At 45.7% G+C, this 16,354-nt stretch overlaps 2 protein-coding genes and 1 pseudogene across 4 annotated transcripts; all 3 read left to right on the forward strand.

Moving 5' to 3' along the window:
• The first annotated feature begins 2,773 nt into the window (after nt 1-2,773).
• Nucleotides 2,774-4,714, forward strand: LOC120707384 (annotated as a pseudogene).
• A 3,568-nt stretch (nt 4,715-8,282) lies between these two features.
• LOC120707393 (uncharacterized membrane protein At3g27390-like) lies at nt 8,283-12,644 on the forward strand. 2 transcript variants are annotated; one of them, XM_039992285.1, is made up of 11 exons: nt 8,283-8,605; nt 8,685-8,955; nt 9,641-9,749; nt 9,838-10,030; nt 10,118-10,254; nt 10,597-10,885; nt 11,024-11,130; nt 11,229-11,373; nt 11,565-11,763; nt 11,848-12,088; nt 12,167-12,644. In XM_039992285.1, exons 2-11 carry the CDS (start codon nt 8,868-8,870, stop codon nt 12,414-12,416), a joined length of 1,758 nt encoding a protein of 585 aa, XP_039848219.1. In that variant the 5' UTR covers nt 8,283-8,605; nt 8,685-8,867; the 3' UTR covers nt 12,417-12,644. The 2 variants fall into 2 exon arrangements, with proteins under 2 accessions (XP_039848219.1, XP_039848224.1); XM_039992290.1 differs by having other exon boundaries at nt 8,795-8,955.
• Nucleotides 12,645-12,865: 221 nt separating this feature from the next.
• Nucleotides 12,866-16,112, forward strand: LOC120707414 (formyltetrahydrofolate deformylase 2, mitochondrial-like). 2 transcript variants are annotated; one of them, XR_005688993.1, is made up of 9 exons: nt 12,866-13,241; nt 13,360-13,472; nt 13,566-13,716; nt 13,881-13,954; nt 14,047-14,206; nt 14,614-14,712; nt 14,778-14,864; nt 15,201-15,626; nt 15,702-16,112. XR_005688993.1 is itself a non-coding variant. In XM_039992313.1 (8 exons), exons 1-8 carry the CDS (start codon nt 13,161-13,163, stop codon nt 15,345-15,347), a joined length of 912 nt encoding a protein of 303 aa, XP_039848247.1. In that variant the 5' UTR covers nt 12,866-13,160; the 3' UTR covers nt 15,348-16,112. The 2 variants fall into 2 exon arrangements, 1 of the variants encoding a protein (XP_039848247.1); XM_039992313.1 differs by having other exon boundaries at nt 15,201-16,112.
• The last annotated feature ends 242 nt before the right edge of the window (nt 16,113-16,354 follow it).

Raw genomic sequence — 16,354 nt, forward strand, 5'->3', positions numbered from 1 at the left:
ACCCCCGGGGTGTTACAGAAGTAGACAGGTAGGTCGATCTGGCCGAGGGGTTGGACTCGCTTCCCGGCGCAACGCCATGGAATGGCGACTTGCTGGGGCGGAGCTTGTCCAATCCGATCCCCATGAGCTCCAAGGTGTGAGCGTACATGATGTTGAGGCTGCTGCCTCCGTCCATAAACACCTTGGAGAAGCGAGTGTTGCCGATGATGGGGTCGATAACAAGCGGGTATCGTCCCGGATGTGGGACGTAGTCGGGGTGGTCCTCGCGACCGAAGGAAATAGTGTCCTTCGACCAGTCGAGATAGGATGGCGTGGCCTTGGTGACGGAGAAGACTTTCCGGCACTCACGCTTGCGCTGCCGGGAGGTCATGTTCGTCGTCGGCCCTCCGAAGATGAAGAAGACGTTCTCCACCGGGAGAATTCGTCGTCTCCACCTTTGTCGCTAGCAAAATTCTTCTTGTCCTCCGCTCGCCGGGGAGATCGCGATCCTAGCGGCGACGACGGCGCCCTATTGCCGGGGGTCTCCGCTGTCACCAACGGGTTGGCCTCCGGCGCGAGAGAATAATGGCGGCGCCGACGCGAAATGCTCGCCGCGCACGTTCTGCCGCGCGACGACATGGCGCGACGCCCGCGGATGCAGGGAAAGTTCTCCGGATTTAATAACAATCGGGTACTCCAGTGCACGGCGGTGACCGACCAGTGAGACTGAGGCCGTGTTTGGTTTTGTAGCATGAGTAGCACACACATTTCTCGAGAAAAGAATCTCACATGTATGGAGTACTAAACGAAGTTTATTTGCAAAACATTTTCATGGATGAGTGTAATTTTTCACGACGAATCTAATGACAGTAATTAATCGATGATTGACTACATTGATGCTACAGTAACCATCCTCTAATCGTGCGGTCAGAGGCCTCATTAGGTTCGTCTCGCGAAGTAGCGCAGGGTTGTGGAGTTAGTTTTGTAAATTGACTTTATTTAGTACCCCTAATTATTGGTCAAAATTTTTGTGATACTTGTGCTACACGCAACCAAACAGGGCCTGACTACCCTCTCTCGCTCTTGACCTGGCAAGCTGAGATTGGCCATCAAACAACAATAAACAAACAGTGTCGCGAAAGGATCGGACAAACCCCAAGCAATGAAGCAGCAAGCACATGCATGCTGATGAGCCATGTTCAGGCTAAGCAACCGCCACCTGCAGCCAACGCTAACGGCCTGATCCGGTATCCACACAGATACGTGTCACCACCGCGCGATCCGAGCCCCGGCCCTAACATGCCGGGCGAGGGCATCGATCCAAAGCCGCGATCCGCCGGATACCCCAGATTGTCGCAGCGCCGCTCGCCGGGGAGATCGCGATCCTAGCGGCGACGACGGCGCCATGTGGCCGGGGGCCTCCGCTGTCACCAACGGGTTGGCCTCCGGCGCGTGCGAGAATAATGGCGGCGCCGACGCGAAATGCTCGCCGCCGCGCACGTTCCGCCGCGACGACATGGCGCGACGCCCGCGGATGCAGGGAAATTTCTCCGGATTTAATAAGGCCATGTTTAGTTCCAGTGCAAAAAAAAATGTGTGTTGGCATCTTACTAATTTAAAGTACTAAATGATGTCTATTTATAAAACTTTTTGCACAGATGAGTTGTAAATTGCGAGACGAATCTAATGATGCTAATTAATGGATTAATTAGCATCATTAGATTCGTCTCGCGATTTACAGCCCATCTATGAAAAAAAAACTATGTAAATAGACTTTATTTAGTACTCCATACATGTGTCGAAACATTCGATGTGACGTTTTCTTTGCGTTTATGGGGTGTGAACTAAACAGTGACAGAAAAACAATTGGGTGCGCGCACGCGCGATCAGATTCTTTTCTGCGCTCCAGCCGCCGACTCGATCCGCCATCATTGGCGTCGGCGTCAGGCCGGCCTTATCATCGTGTGAATGAGTCACTAGAATGGGAGCAGTACTCACACTTCTCCAGTTTTCTTTAATCACCTGTCAGCTAGCCATGGTTGAGTAGAATAAATTAAACCATTGGATACTGCTTGTGCCGTCCTCGCACGCACTGGCTTAAGCTTTCAAGCGTGGAGTGGTCGGCGCAACGTGCACACAGAAATAGTAATACAAGTGACGAGACTTGTAACAGCGAGGCAGCGGGAAGATAAGTGCGGAGGACACCTTAACCACCCTTGAAGCCACCAAAACTGAACCCACGCATACCTTCGGTCCTACTCAAAACATGCGCACACTGTGCACGTACAACTCTCACCATCATCGTCGTCGTCATCTTTCAATCTTACCTTGCGTTCAAAACAAGGGCAGCAACCAATGGCAGGGCCCCGATCGAGCCACACCTAAAACAAACGATAAACTAGCGGTGGGCGACCGCGACGCCGGCCAATTGCCGAATCGCCCATCAACAGTCTAATCGGCAGGCCGGCCGGCTGATCACTGATGGCCGACCACCCCCAATGATCATGTCCTCCGCCCAATCCTACCGTCATCACCATCGAAGGCTCATCATTTTTGGCGCCAACCCTCCCATGTGCGCCCCAAATAAACCTCCACGCAATGCAACTTTCAAAACATTTCAAAGATTGGCCGCTGCAGCAGTACTGTAATGGCAACTTTTTTTAAAAAAAAGAGAGAGAGATTTGGGTCCTACACTTTGGACTTTGCAGAGATTGCATTGCTGCATTGGCATGCCTCGTCGCCGGGCTCCTCGGATGTCCTTAACTTTGAACAGGCGCACGCTTGTAAAGCCAGCCAGCCTGCCTGCCAGTGCCAGCCAGCCAGCCCTCTGCAACGGCCTCTCCTCCTCGTCCTATATATTCACACGCATACCCATTCACAAGCCTTGGTACAAGAACTGCAACTACTAGGAGGAGCTAGCCAAGCACGGCCATTGAAGCGAGAAACTTGCAGCTGCTCCCACTTGTGCAACCATGATCAAGCTGAGGTACTCCAAGAGGCTCTTCAAGAGGAGCCCCTCGTCGAAGCAGGCGGCCGCTTGCGGCGGCGGCAGCAATGGCGGCGCGGCCGGCGCCGGCGGTGGAGCTGGGGAGATTGAGTGGGAGGTGAGGCCGGGGGGGATGCTGGTGCAGAAGAGGGACGGGAAGGGCGGCGAGGAGGTGATCGTGGTCAGGGTGTCCACCGGCTACTCCTGGCATGATGTGTCCATCGGAGCCACCTCCACTTTTGGTGAGTACGCGTTTCTTGAATCTGATGGTTCTTCTATGTGATTTGTTTTGTCGTTGTTGATAGATTAGCGGTTTGATGATCCTGGAACCTGGTTTGGCATAGTTTTCTTGTTGACAGAGTTTCCATCACTCTAGCATCCAGTGATATGTCTGTTGCTTTTACTTCTAGAATTTTTTCTCTCTAGTTTCCATCACATAGGCACATAGGTTTATTTAACTTTCCCCTAAATCCTAGGAATTTAAAAAAAAAAGGAAAAGGAGGTCAGGAGCAGAAGAAGAACAAGGAAAACTTCACTTCTTCCCTCACATTAGGGAGTGCAGTTGTTTGGTAGTCGTTGGATGCAGTTAAGATAACCCATGACCTGTGTGAACTGTCATGTACAGCAGTGTCCCTGTATTTGACCGACTTCTATGCAAAATTCGTCTATTTGTCTATGGACAGCTCTGCTCCCAAATTTACTCCTCACATGGCCATAAAAGTTCAGAACGAAACCAAAATAGTCTCGATTCCAAATTCCGTATCTGTACGACTGTACAAGCAATGCTGACGCGAAGACACTTGAAAATCCTACACCCTAACATGGGCGTACACGCTCATTACTTATTAATGGCTGCCACCGGCACTGCCAGCTCATGCTCATACAAGCAATTGCAGGCATCTACCATCTGTCAACAGGCCTGAGAATCAGCCAATACTGCACACATGTTGGAAACTTGGAACCTTCATCGATTTTCTTTTCCATCGTTTTCTAAATGATCTGTGCACTGAAGTTTGCAATTCCATTTTATAATATTCCTTGGTTGTACTCTACTCCAGCACTTAACAAACTTCTTTCTGAAATTTCAGGGGAGCTGAAGCTAATGCTGTCCATGGTGACTGGTCTAGAGCCCAGGGAGCAGAGGCTGCTATTCAGGGGCAAGGAGAGGGAGGACACCGACCACCTCCACATGGTCGGGGTGAGGGACAAGGACAAGGTGCTTCTTCTTGAGGACCCTGCCCTCAAGGACATGAAGCTCCAGGCTCTCGCAGCCAAGTCGTGCAGAGCCCGTGCCAGCCTTTTATCCAAGTGTAGTCCGCCTGGCCCGGCGTTGTTCTAACTGTCACTACTACTTACTAGATCATGTACCGTACTATTTAGTCCATCGTGAAGGTAATTTTAATTTCTGGAAGGTTTTTTATATCCGGAATCCGAGGGATTTGTTCTCCAAACCCCTCTTAGTCCACTCTTAGTGCCGCTCCATGGAAGGGCTATGGATCCCTGAAGGTGAGAGTGAGAGAGCCTTTTTAATCATGTAGTTAGTTACAAGAGCCAGCCATGTTGGTTGTGAACTTGTGATGTGATGTTAAGCCTGGTGTTGGGCTTTTTTTATGGTCCCTACTACTTTGGTCATTTCTCATTCCAACAAATCCAGCATGGGTCATGGATAGGAATGAGAAAGATTGTATGTATCTTGTGTTCCTGTTCCCAATGAATGGATGAAACCAAGCGTGTGTCCCTTTTCCATGATGGAATTTCCTCCTTTTGTTGATCTTTGAGGGTGTGGTTGCCATGTCTGCATGGAGAACGAATCATATTGATGCGTCAGATTCAAGAAAAGGAACCTAAGATGTGCACGATCTTGGCAATAAGGGTGGACAGTACAATGTGATCCATTCTTTTTTTTTTGATCCATTCTTTTTGTGACTGTGCCATGGTTGTGCAGTGGATAACATGGTGGTTGGCGCTCGGCCCTGTTTAGTTCTCAAAAAAAAATTCTACAGTATCCATCACATCGAATATTCGGATACATGCATAGAGCACTAAATGCAGTTAAAAAATACTTTAACTAATTACACAATCTAACTAATTAGCACGAGATGAATCTTTTAAGCCTAATTAATCCATGATTGAATATTATTTGTCAAGTAACAACAAAATGTGTTACAGTATCAAAATCAACAACTTTTCACCAACTAAACAGTGCCTCGTATCAAGCCCTTTTGGACTGCAGTGGAAGTGAGCTGAGAGTACAGTTTGGTCGCTGATGTGTTCCCCATTTACAGACAGCGGCACCCTTCACCTGCATGCTTGTCATTATCAATGCAGATTGCAGGTAGAAAAAGGTGTTTGGCTTCAGAACGAAGGGATTAGTACTCCATGCTTAACCATATCTGCGTCACAACTGAATAAAGGATCAAGAGATGAGCTGAATTCATGCCTGCAACTTACAAGTCCAGATGCCACGACGAAGTAACAGCGAGATGGTAGATGTGCTTTTGAAACTGAAGGTTTCTGAAGAAAAGGGCAGTGACAAACTGACAAACAAGATTGGTTATCTTACTGAAGATCTAGACTCCAGAGTTAGGATCGAATGCATACAGTCAACAGTTCAGTAATCCTTTTGTCAGCTCGTCTAACTGTAGCAGCCCCCACTCTACCTACATGTGACTGTGATGTCTGTCCGCATAGAGAGTGAATCATTGTGACGCTTCAGATTCAAGGAAAGCAACTTTATGATGGGAACAGTTTGAGTCCATTTTTCCCTTTTTTGTAACTGCGCCTCTGATCTCATGTGCTAGGGTCGTTGGTGGTTGAGATTTCAGATCAGGAGCTGCGGACTGCAGCGAGCCAAAGAGTACAAATCGGTCGCCGGTTTGTTCCCCATTCGCGGACAGTGGCAACCTGCACCTGCTTGCTCGCACTCACCTCCTTTGGTGCTTGGATTGTCAGCATCAAGGCAAAGCGCAAAGGCTGTTTGGCTTCGCAAGAAAGGAACTCGTACAGGGCCTGATGCTTGCAAATCCAAATGGTAAAAAAATGCCAGCAGAGCCAGGCAGCCAGCACTTTGGGCGACGAATAGGCCATGAGGAAGTAGACAGTTAGTGTCATGTCTATTCGCATCAGAGGACATTATCTGACAACTGAAAGTGAAAGGATGTGTTCTTTTGATACGAGGCGCTTTGCGTAGTCCTGGACCCATGATGAAGGTGTACTGTAGACAGGAAACTCTGACATCCTTGTAGTGCTCAACTGTCTGCCACTGCAGTAGTTCAAGTTCGGTCTCCCAACGCAGAAGTTGTTGACGCAGCAAAAAGCCCATCATCATTGGTATGATCAGACTCAGACCAAGGCTACACCCAAAATTCCAAAAATTTTATAAGGTTCTCCGTCACATCGAATTTTTAAACACATGAAATATTAAATGTAGTTAAATAAAATAACTAATTACACAGTTTGTCTGTGATTTGCGAGACGAATCTTTTGAGCCTAATTAATTCATGATCGGATAATAATTATCAAATACAAACGAAAATACTACAGTATTTTATATTCAAAATTTACGCAACTAACAAGACCCAAAACCAGGACCATGCTTCTTCAAAGAGCGACGAGCTGGTCTGTCTGACAGGAGCCATGATCGATTGATCCCTCGGCAGTCGGCGCGCACGCCGCCGCCCTTTCTGACCTTTCGAGGAGGCTGCGCGTTCTGATAACTTGCAAGGCCCTGCGGCTTGACTTCCTTTCGCGACTACCGCTGGAGCAACGATCACGCGCATCTGCATGGAGCAGCGCGCCGCACCCGCACGCGTGAATGCGTGATCCGTGGTGGTCTCCTTCTCCTCGTCACCTCGTCGGCCCGAGCCAGGGACGCGCGGCCGCACGCGGCGCGCCTCTCCGCCTGCGCGTGTGGCGGCAACACGGAGGCGGGAGGCCGGCGTGCCCCGGCGGCGAGGGGAAGGTAGGGGACTGCACGCCGTCACCTGCCCACCTCATTTGGGCCTTGAGCCAGACGCAGTCGTCGGTCTGCCCAACATCTGTTGGAGAGAAAGCCCATTAACAGCCATCCAGGAAAGCCCATTATCGTCTCTTTCTCTCTGTTTGGTATGGTTTCCCAACTTCTCGAACCAACTTGTGGGGGGCCAAGTTTTGCTTGCCCAGCAAATTTGGGGTCTCTCTCTTTTTGCTATTTCTGCGAGGCCGGCAGCAGATGCGCAACAAAATCAAAATGGCCATCCAGGAAATGATTTCCTAGCGATCTACTCTGGTATTTCATTCCTGCATAAATGGCGCTTGGCGCATTCTACTGGAGAAGGGAAGAAGAACTGCCAGGCGAACACGGAGATTGTAGAAATGCAGGGGTTAGCATGGCTTGGCTTTTGTTGGACTATTGTGCTGTTGTGCGTGCTGTGCCTCTGTGCATGTGCAGACTGATATTCACCTATTTCAAATTAATTGCTTTCAATAAAAGCGGAGATGATCTCCTTCCAAAAAAGGAATTGGTGACATAACAGTGCTCCCAATTTGACATCTTGGTTGAGGGCACCAATGTAACTATTAGCCCAATCTCAGTGGGGTTTCATGGAGGGTTTCATGACATTAAATATCATCAATTTTGCTGACATGGTAAGAAGGGAGAAGGATGAAGTTTCATGGGATTTGAGAAGAGTTTTATCACCATAAAACTCATCTGGCACGGTTATCTAGTTCTCAGTCTAGATATCTGTGTCCATAAAACTCCCACTTAAATTGGCCTTCAAATGCACTAGAAATCATGAGCAGAAGAGGCAGCCAATCAGGACGGTTTGCCTTTAAAAAATGTTTATAATTCATGTGGAACACCCCAAACACACCCTGACGTACCTTGAAGTGATCTATAGGTTTTCAATTCAACCATCATCTGAAGTTGTTCTTTTTTAAAAAAAGCGCATGACACTAAAGTAAAACTCATTTTCTGAAAAAAGGTACTGCTCTTTCAGAGTACCGCTCATCCGGCACTTTCTGAGTTCTGACCCTGCTCAAATAAAATCACAGTGCACTCAAATTCAGTTGAATCATAGTCTATTCAGCTGGAGTTCATACGAATTTACCTGTGAAACCTAAAATTTTATTTGCAATTGGATATTTGAACAGACTCTTATCCACTTATCTTCTGAAAAAACGTGCTCGAGAAAAAATTTGAACCGAGTCCAGATCTAGAAATATTCTGAGTCCATTTGCTACAGGTACTCAGCTACAGCCTAGTACCCTTCCCAGTGCCGAACACCGGTCATCTCCCTCGTCCCTCCCTCTGTCTCCTTCCCAGTGCCATGTGTTCCACGAGGCCAGAGTGCCACACAAGTGAAGAACACAGCTGGCCAATGCCGACCGCTGGCTGTCTGGCTCATTCCGCTCCTCCTCCTCTCCTGCCTGCCCCGCCTGCGGCAGCTGCAGAGCCCCCGGCTCTGCTCCGCTCCGCTCGCCAGCAACGCCGACCTCCACTCCACCAGCAAAGCGAGCTCCTTTTCACTTCCCCAAATCTCTGAATAAACAATCGCGCAAGCAACCTCGCTCCACCACCGGCCTCCCGCAAGTTCGTTCTACGGAGTCAGGTCCCAAGCCCACGCAGCAATTGACAGCGCAAGGCGGTTGCCCAGTCAGGTCTGCTTTTTCTTGGTTACTTTTCTTGCGTCCCTTTGTTTAGTTAACAGCCCATAACCACCGGCAATCTAATCTCCAGGCCCGGTTCTTGGCTGTTCTGGGTTCCTATTTGGTGCCAGTTTCAGTCCCCCTCTCTGGCTCTGGGTTTGATGAGGAGCATTCACATGGTTCTCTTCCCGTTTTGCACAGTCCGGGGTGGACGGCTTTGAGTGGATTCGAAGGAAGAGACTGAGATTGTGAGGTTCTTTGACCAAGGTTTTCAATGGCGGCTGGGATTTGGATATCTGTTTGGAGCTTCTTCAAGTTCCTGCCTTTCTTCTTTGCGCTTCTCCTCCTGGGAATCATCAAAGGTGGACAGATCGCTTGCTGTTTTAGTGCATTCTCCCCTTTTTGTGCAATAGAAGTATGGTCTGGAATTGTTTTGGAGGATGGTTTGTTTCACATATTCAATCAATCAGTTCATGTTCTGTGCTGCATTTGCTAGTTTGCTGTGTAAGAATGGGTGCTTGTACTGATCTTTGTCTCGAAAATGCTTGATGCTTGCACTGTTGCTTGGTTGCTCCTTTAAACCATTGCTGTAGGCTTCAGTAATGATGAAATCAGGTGCCTTGGTTCCTTTTCAAAAAAAAGAAAAAGAAATCAGGTGCCTTGGAGTATGGTTGCATGAGTGCTAATATCACTAATGAATTTTTCCTTCCTTGTATGAGTTGATGTACATGTCATTTTTTTGCATTTACAGATTTGTTTCATGCCATATCTTTTACTTATTAGTTGTACAGTCCTGCTTCATGTGTGGTGTAAACTGATTTCTGCAGTAGTTGCAACCATAATTTCTAGTCATGTAATGAAATGTGGGTGCATGAGATTTTGGAAGTTATTGAGAAAATTAAATGTCTGCTAATACTAGAAATCCATTGTGTTCTGATGGTAAATATTAATACCTTGGCTACATTTGATGGATTGGTTTAGTACCTGGTAATTTTGTTGATCTCTGTTCTTATTGTCTTTAGATTCATGCTAATTTTGCCAATTCAGGTGCTTTGTTTGGCCCATGGGCATGGCTCATCATGACAATTGGAATTTCTGCACTCATTCTGGGCTTGTGGCCTATGCATGTGATTTGGACATATTACTGCATCATCAGGTAGTGTTTGCAGTTTTACAGTCTTAAAGAGAGAAGTAATGCAATGTGGTGTATTTGGATAATGCTGATCACCTTATTATGAAAGCAGAACCAAGATGTTTGGACCCATCATAAAGCTGCTGCTGCTTATTGCTGTAACTGTGATTTTGGTTCTATGGCTAATAATTGGCATCATGGGAAGCATCTTCGCTGGTTTGGCTTACGGCTTTTTGGCACCAGCAATGGCTACGTTTGATGCAGTTGGGGAAGGAAAAGAAAAGCTACTTCTTCACTGTTTTCTGGTACAACTTACCTGCAATGGTTTCACTTTGATATTGGCTTCATTCTTATTTTACCTGTTTAACATGGTTAGATAACTTGAAACGCAGGATGGAACATGGAGCACTATCACAGGAAGCTGTACAGTAGTCAGGGACGTGAAAGACATGCTGTTGCATTCATATTTTTCAATCATGGATGAAGTTCATCTTCATGCACCTCCAGATGGAAAGCCATATGAAATAAGGTCTATTTCTGTTATTGTTCACCCTTTTCCATTCTTCCTGATAAGTGTTAGACCCTAATTATGAGTTGATGTAACTATCTAAAATGGAACATTTTGTTTGTTTGTTATCTTGGTTATCTTTTCTTAACCTAAAACAACTCAGGTTAACAATGAAATACACAATTATTTCATACTTGTGAACTTGCTTAGGAAAGAAATGATATGCGGGACTGCCCCGTGTAAAGTGAAGTTCACTATGTTTTAAATCCTGATATTATCACTAATATTTAAACACCATTGTAGTAATTTTATTCTAGTTGATAATTCTGTATTAACAATGAAAATAATAACTTACATCCCCAGATTGCTCCACATTCCTGGTGCAATACTTGCTGCTGCTTGTGGACTTGTAGTGGATGCATTAATGTTCACATTAATTGCCTTGTACAAGTTCCCTGTTATGCTTTTCAAAGGATGGAAGCGGTTGATTGAAGATCTTGTCGGCAGAGAAGGACCTTTCCTTGAGACAGCTTGTGTTCCGTTCGCTGGTCTTGCTATTCTCCTCTGGCCATTTGCAGTTATAGGAGCTTTTCTAGCCTCCATTATCTGCAGTGCTCCTTTTGGCGCATATGCTGCTGTGGTGGTTTATCAGGTATCAACAATCTTTTTGGACTGGCAATGGGAATTTTCATTTCTAGCCTAAACTAATATTATGATAAAAGGTTACCTGATTTAACTCCTTAGATGTGGAGACATGAAGCTTACAGTGGCAATCTTGTTCCTGTGCCAGGAATCCTCACTTTCCTTGGGACTGTCTTACGTAGTATCATCAGTATCCATCTTTGATGAATATACAAATGATGTGCTTGACATGGCACCGGGATCTTGCTTTCCTAGGTATAACTGATGTATTCTGTATTGAAATGCTGTCCTTAAACTGTACATTTTGGGAATGCAATATGCAAGTTATCCAAAATTTCACTTTCCATGACTAGGTTTAAATACCGAAAAGATGAAGCTTCTTCACATGGTGGTTCACTCTCGAGGCCCACTTCATTCAAGGACAATCATGATGTAAAGAAAGCGCCGCAGCGTGTTACATCATTTAAAAGTAGCTTTGATGAGTTCAATCCATTCAAGGTTATCTTTTTCTGGAAAACTGAAATTTCACTGGTTCCCAGTAAATAAGAATTCTCAATACTGACGCTCCATTTACAATTTAGGGATTATAGTAGGATATTTTATGATCTTATTTAGAATTTGAAAGCTTGCTATGATCCTTTGGTATTTGAAAATTTGTGCAGTATAACTGATTTAAAAGTGTTGTTTAGTTGCTAGATCTCTTGTTCATAGAGTGTAATCACCATGGCAAGGATCTGGTCGCTGAAGGAGTGATAACCCCAAAAGATATAGAAGGAACAAAGGCAGACAAAGTCAGCACTGGGGTACTTAATGTTGGTTTACCGGCATATGTTATTCTTAAAGCACTCCTCCGATCTGCAAGAGCTAATTCTGATGGTTTGGTTCTAAGTGAGTAAGAGTGCCTTTCTTCATCACTAAAAAGGTTTATGGTCACTTTTCTTGACCTTCGAGACTTTCATGTGTAATATGCAGGTGATGGCTCTGAGATAACATCTGACAATAGGCCTAGAAGTAAACTTTTCGAGTGGTTTTTCGACCCTCTGATGGTCATCAAAGATCAAATCAAAGCTGAGAACTTCACAGAAGAAGAGGAAGCATACCTTGAGAAGCATGTACTCTTGATCAGTGATCCAAAGCGTGTCAAGGAGAATCTCATTCGGCTGCCATCGTTAAGCGAGCAAAAACAAGCAGAAATAGAAGCATTTGCCCGAAGGTACTTCCGTTCATAATTTTCTTTTCAATTACTAAAGCCTGTGCAATCCCTTGTTGAATCTGCTGATCCTACTGCAAGGTTGCAAGGAATCACAAAGTCAATGTCAAGGTACCCTACATCCAAGCGGCGTTTCGATGTCCTTGTGAAGGCGCTCTCGGAGGAACTTGCTAGTACTATGGGTGGCAGTCAGTCTGCCAATGGATCTCGAGTCCGGAAGGTGAGAAGCGGTATTGTCCGGATGCTTAGCCAGAGATCACAAGGGAAAACAACAGGCATCCGAGGCGATGATCATGAGGCCCAGCTGACAAGTGATGTTAACACTGAATGACGTTTTGGGGGAAGAAAAAGATTTCAACTGAAAAATTAGTGGAAAGAGAAGCTTTCTCCTATGCCCTTTCCGGGCTATTTTTGCTAACTTCGTAGAAAGAGCTGACGCTGCTGTATGAAGGGTTGACCCCGATAATTCTCTTGGATTAGCTGTTTTGTATTAGAAAGGAAACACTCATTCTCACTTTACCACCAAGTAAGGTGTGCACGTTGCATTCATTCTTGCCGAACTGGACGCCTGACGAGCATGTTTTTCAATTCCTGCGACTAGGTGCTGTTGCATGTTTGCCGTTCGTTGTGTTTGCCCATGAAATGATCATAGTAGCCTGCCTTAGGCCTCAGCTGTCTTCAGTTTCCACATGAGCAGAAAAACCTTAACAATCCTGAGGGCTGAGAAGCCTGGAATCATGGAGGAGGATCTCCTGATCGATGCCATCTTTGTCGCCACGTTCAGGTGCAAATGTTCTTTGCCTAGTACATCACTGGCTAGTGGCAGTTGAGAGGCAGCATTTGTAAAATCACCGAGCTCGCCGTCCAGTGCGGTGCGGCGCAGGAGGCGAGAGCCAACCGACGTCACTCCACCAACCGCGGCGCGCGTGATTCGGTCAGGAGGAGATGGGAATCGGTTGGCATCGTCTGCTCATCTCCATCTGCTCCGCCCCGCCCACCGATGGACACCCCATCCATCCATCCTCGCAGCAGGAAAGGATAGATAGATAGAGAAGATCGATCGGCTCATCGGCAGATGCTGTCCATGGTGCGGCGGCCGCTCTCCACCGCCGTGCCCGCCGGCAACCTCCTCGGCATCCACCTCTTCCAGTGCCCCGTACGCCCGTCTCTCCTTTTCCTTCCTCAGTTCCTCCCCACCTCATCCCCGTTCCCGCCGCTCCATCTGGGGCCGCCGCCGCCGCCTCGACTGACCGCGGCCGAATTGAAACGGCCAGGACACCGTGGGCATCGTCGCCAAGCTGTCCGAGTGCATCGCGTCCCGCGGCGGCAACATCCACAGCGTCGACGTCTTCGTCCCCGACGACAAGCGCGTCTTCTACTCCCGCAGGTCCTTTCACTCCTCCTCTCAGTCGGATTCTGTTCTGCAGAACGTGCCAGAACGCCCTTCTTCGGTTGCCTAAACCGTGCGTAGCTTTTCCAGTGAATTCACCTACAACCCAAGGCTCTGGCCGCGTGACGAGCTGCACAAGGATTTCCTCAACCTGTCACACTGCTTTAGTGCGCAGAGGTCGACCGTACGAGTGCCTGATCTTGACCCCAAATACAAGATCTCAGTCCTCGCTTCAAAGCAGGTCTGTCGATTTCGCATCGTTGCCTTTGGTACAGTTTAGCAGCTGCTGAGAAACTGCTCGGGATTCAATACCACGTTCCAAACTATATATGCATGTTGCCTCATGTTCTTTTGTTTTGATAGTATAGTAGTATCAAAGTATCTTATCTTCCCCTCTCCTTCTAGGACCATTGTTTGTTTGACTTATTGTATAGATGGCAAGAAGGCAGGCTTCCAGTTGACATTAATTGTGTCATAAGGTGACGACAATATCAGGTCCCTATTTCCTTCTTATAATAAATAAGAAAAAAAGCGTCACTCAGTCACGCATCCTTCTTTTTTTCCTCTACAGCAACCACGATAGGCCAGAAGATAATCATGTGCGAAGATTTCTTGAGAGGCATGGAATTCCATATCACTACTTACCAACCACATCTGGGAACAAACGAGAGCAAGAGATACTAGAATTGATTGAAGGCACAGATTTTGTTGTGCTGGCAAGATATATGCAGGTAAACTTATTGTTTTTCACTATCTTCTTTTTTCCCCTCCTTACTTCATCTTAAGAATGGCAAAAAAATTGACCAGGAACGAGTGTTAGCATGTCATAACGCATACAAAGCTGAGACTGACACTTATATATTCTCTAGACTTCTGTCTTCATATTTTGTGGCACAGTATTAAAATCTAGCTTGCTGTTGAGACTTGTCTGTTTCATTTATGTCTACTCCTCTCTGAACTGATGCAATCAGAACTCAGTTTTGCAATAGAGCTGATAATAAGCTATGCAAATTTTAAGATATATCACTGTCCTTTCTATGGACTGTCTGATCATCCAGTGCATAGACTTCGTAAGATTAACATTTATTACAAACTTTTGTCACCTATATATATCTGTGACACATCATTTTTCTCGCAGATACTGTCAGAAAGCTTTTTAAAATCATATGGTAAAGATATTATTAACATTCATCATGGACTTCTTCCCTCGTTTAAGGGGGGCCATCCTTCCAGACAGGTATCGAAGTTACCAGATTTTATTTGTGAACCTAATATCAAATGCTAATAAGTACCACCTTTCAGGCCTTCAATGCTGGGGTAAAGTTGATCGGTGCAACTAGCCATTTTGTCACTACCGAACTTGATGCTGGGCCAATCATTGAGCAGATGGTATTCATACTTTTCACATAACATTTGACCTAAGTATCGAATTGATAGATCACATCATCAATTGAAATTGGTTGTTGATGTTTGGCAAGCAGTTGGTTGTTCAAATCCCCTTTATTTTAGTGTAACTGTAACCCCTAGGGACTTAATTAGCATTGGCCTTCATTGAACCCTGCTATCATGCCTGACCACTTTCACATCAGAATCGTGCACCATTTATTGTGTTGTGAAGATTCACACGTGTGAAAATATAGTAGAGCAATTTCTTTTTAGTCTTGGCAATTTCTAGAAGGCAGTTGAAAATTTAGTCTTTCTGTCTTTGTTTTTGCTGCTATACAGGTTGAACGAGTTTCTCACAGAGACACACTATGGAGTTTTGTAGTGAAGTCTGAGAACCTTGAGAAGCAGTGCCTAGCAGAGGCTATTAAGTCATACTGCGAGCTCCGCGTCTTACCATATGAACTGAAGAAGACTGTTGTATTCTGAGCTATTTTTTCTTACAGATTGGTGTGGTGTTGTGTGTATTATTTTTTTCACAAAACAAGCAATAAATGATTAATTTTCCTATATTTCCACAAGCGCTCACTAGCATTTTGTGATTATGCATGTCTTATTCTGGTTTGATATGATGAGCGTACTTGAGCAGTAGCAACGAATTATTCATTGGAACTTGTTCCTGGTAAGCATATATAATTATATAAAAGCACACGAGAAGAAAACAGTTTGAAGTTACTACATAAACTCTCTCCTGCATTTTGCTCGAAGGTACTTCCATTCACTGCTGCTTTTCAGTTACTAAACAAAATGAGCCCTTTCTGATTCTGTTGATTCTACTGCAAGGTTGCAAGGAATGAAGGAATCACAAAGTTGATATCAAGCTACCCTACATCCGAATACCGTTTCGACACCCTCATGAAGGCGCTCGCAGAAGGTCTTGCCGAGGATGATGGATAGCAGTCAGTCTGCCGCAGTCCCTCCTGGTCCTGGACGAGCTGTTTGTTTTGATGATTATGGGGCCCAGTTGACAAGTGATGCTCACACTGCATGATAAATCTGAAACCGTATTCAACTAAAAAAAGTTATTGAAGCTAAGTTCTCTATAGCTATTTTTTCTGACCTAGTTTTGCTGATTTGAAGAAAGAGCCGACTCTGCTGTATGAAGAGTTAGCCTCAATCATTCTGGACAAGTTGTTTTGGACTGTCTAGACATACAGTAACGCCCTGCATTAGAAAAGCAGAGATTCATTGCCAGTTTCTCACTCGTGACTCGTACTACCAGTTAGATATGCTGGTTCGTGCTCACTGAACTGGATGTCTGACGAGCATTCTCAGTTCCTGTTACTTGGCACTTCAGTACTTGCGTTATATTTGCCAATCAAAAATGATCTGACAGAAAAACGCATTGGAATTCTCTTGAGATTGAGGAGCTGAGAAGGAACATCATGAAGTTCAGTTATATACATCCCCGTCTAGAGAAACAAAATATATCTCAA

Source organism: Panicum virgatum, chromosome 1K, assembly GCF_016808335.1.
Source record: "Panicum virgatum strain AP13 chromosome 1K, P.virgatum_v5, whole genome shotgun sequence".
Classification (NCBI taxonomy): domain Eukaryota; kingdom Viridiplantae; phylum Streptophyta; class Magnoliopsida; order Poales; family Poaceae; genus Panicum; species Panicum virgatum.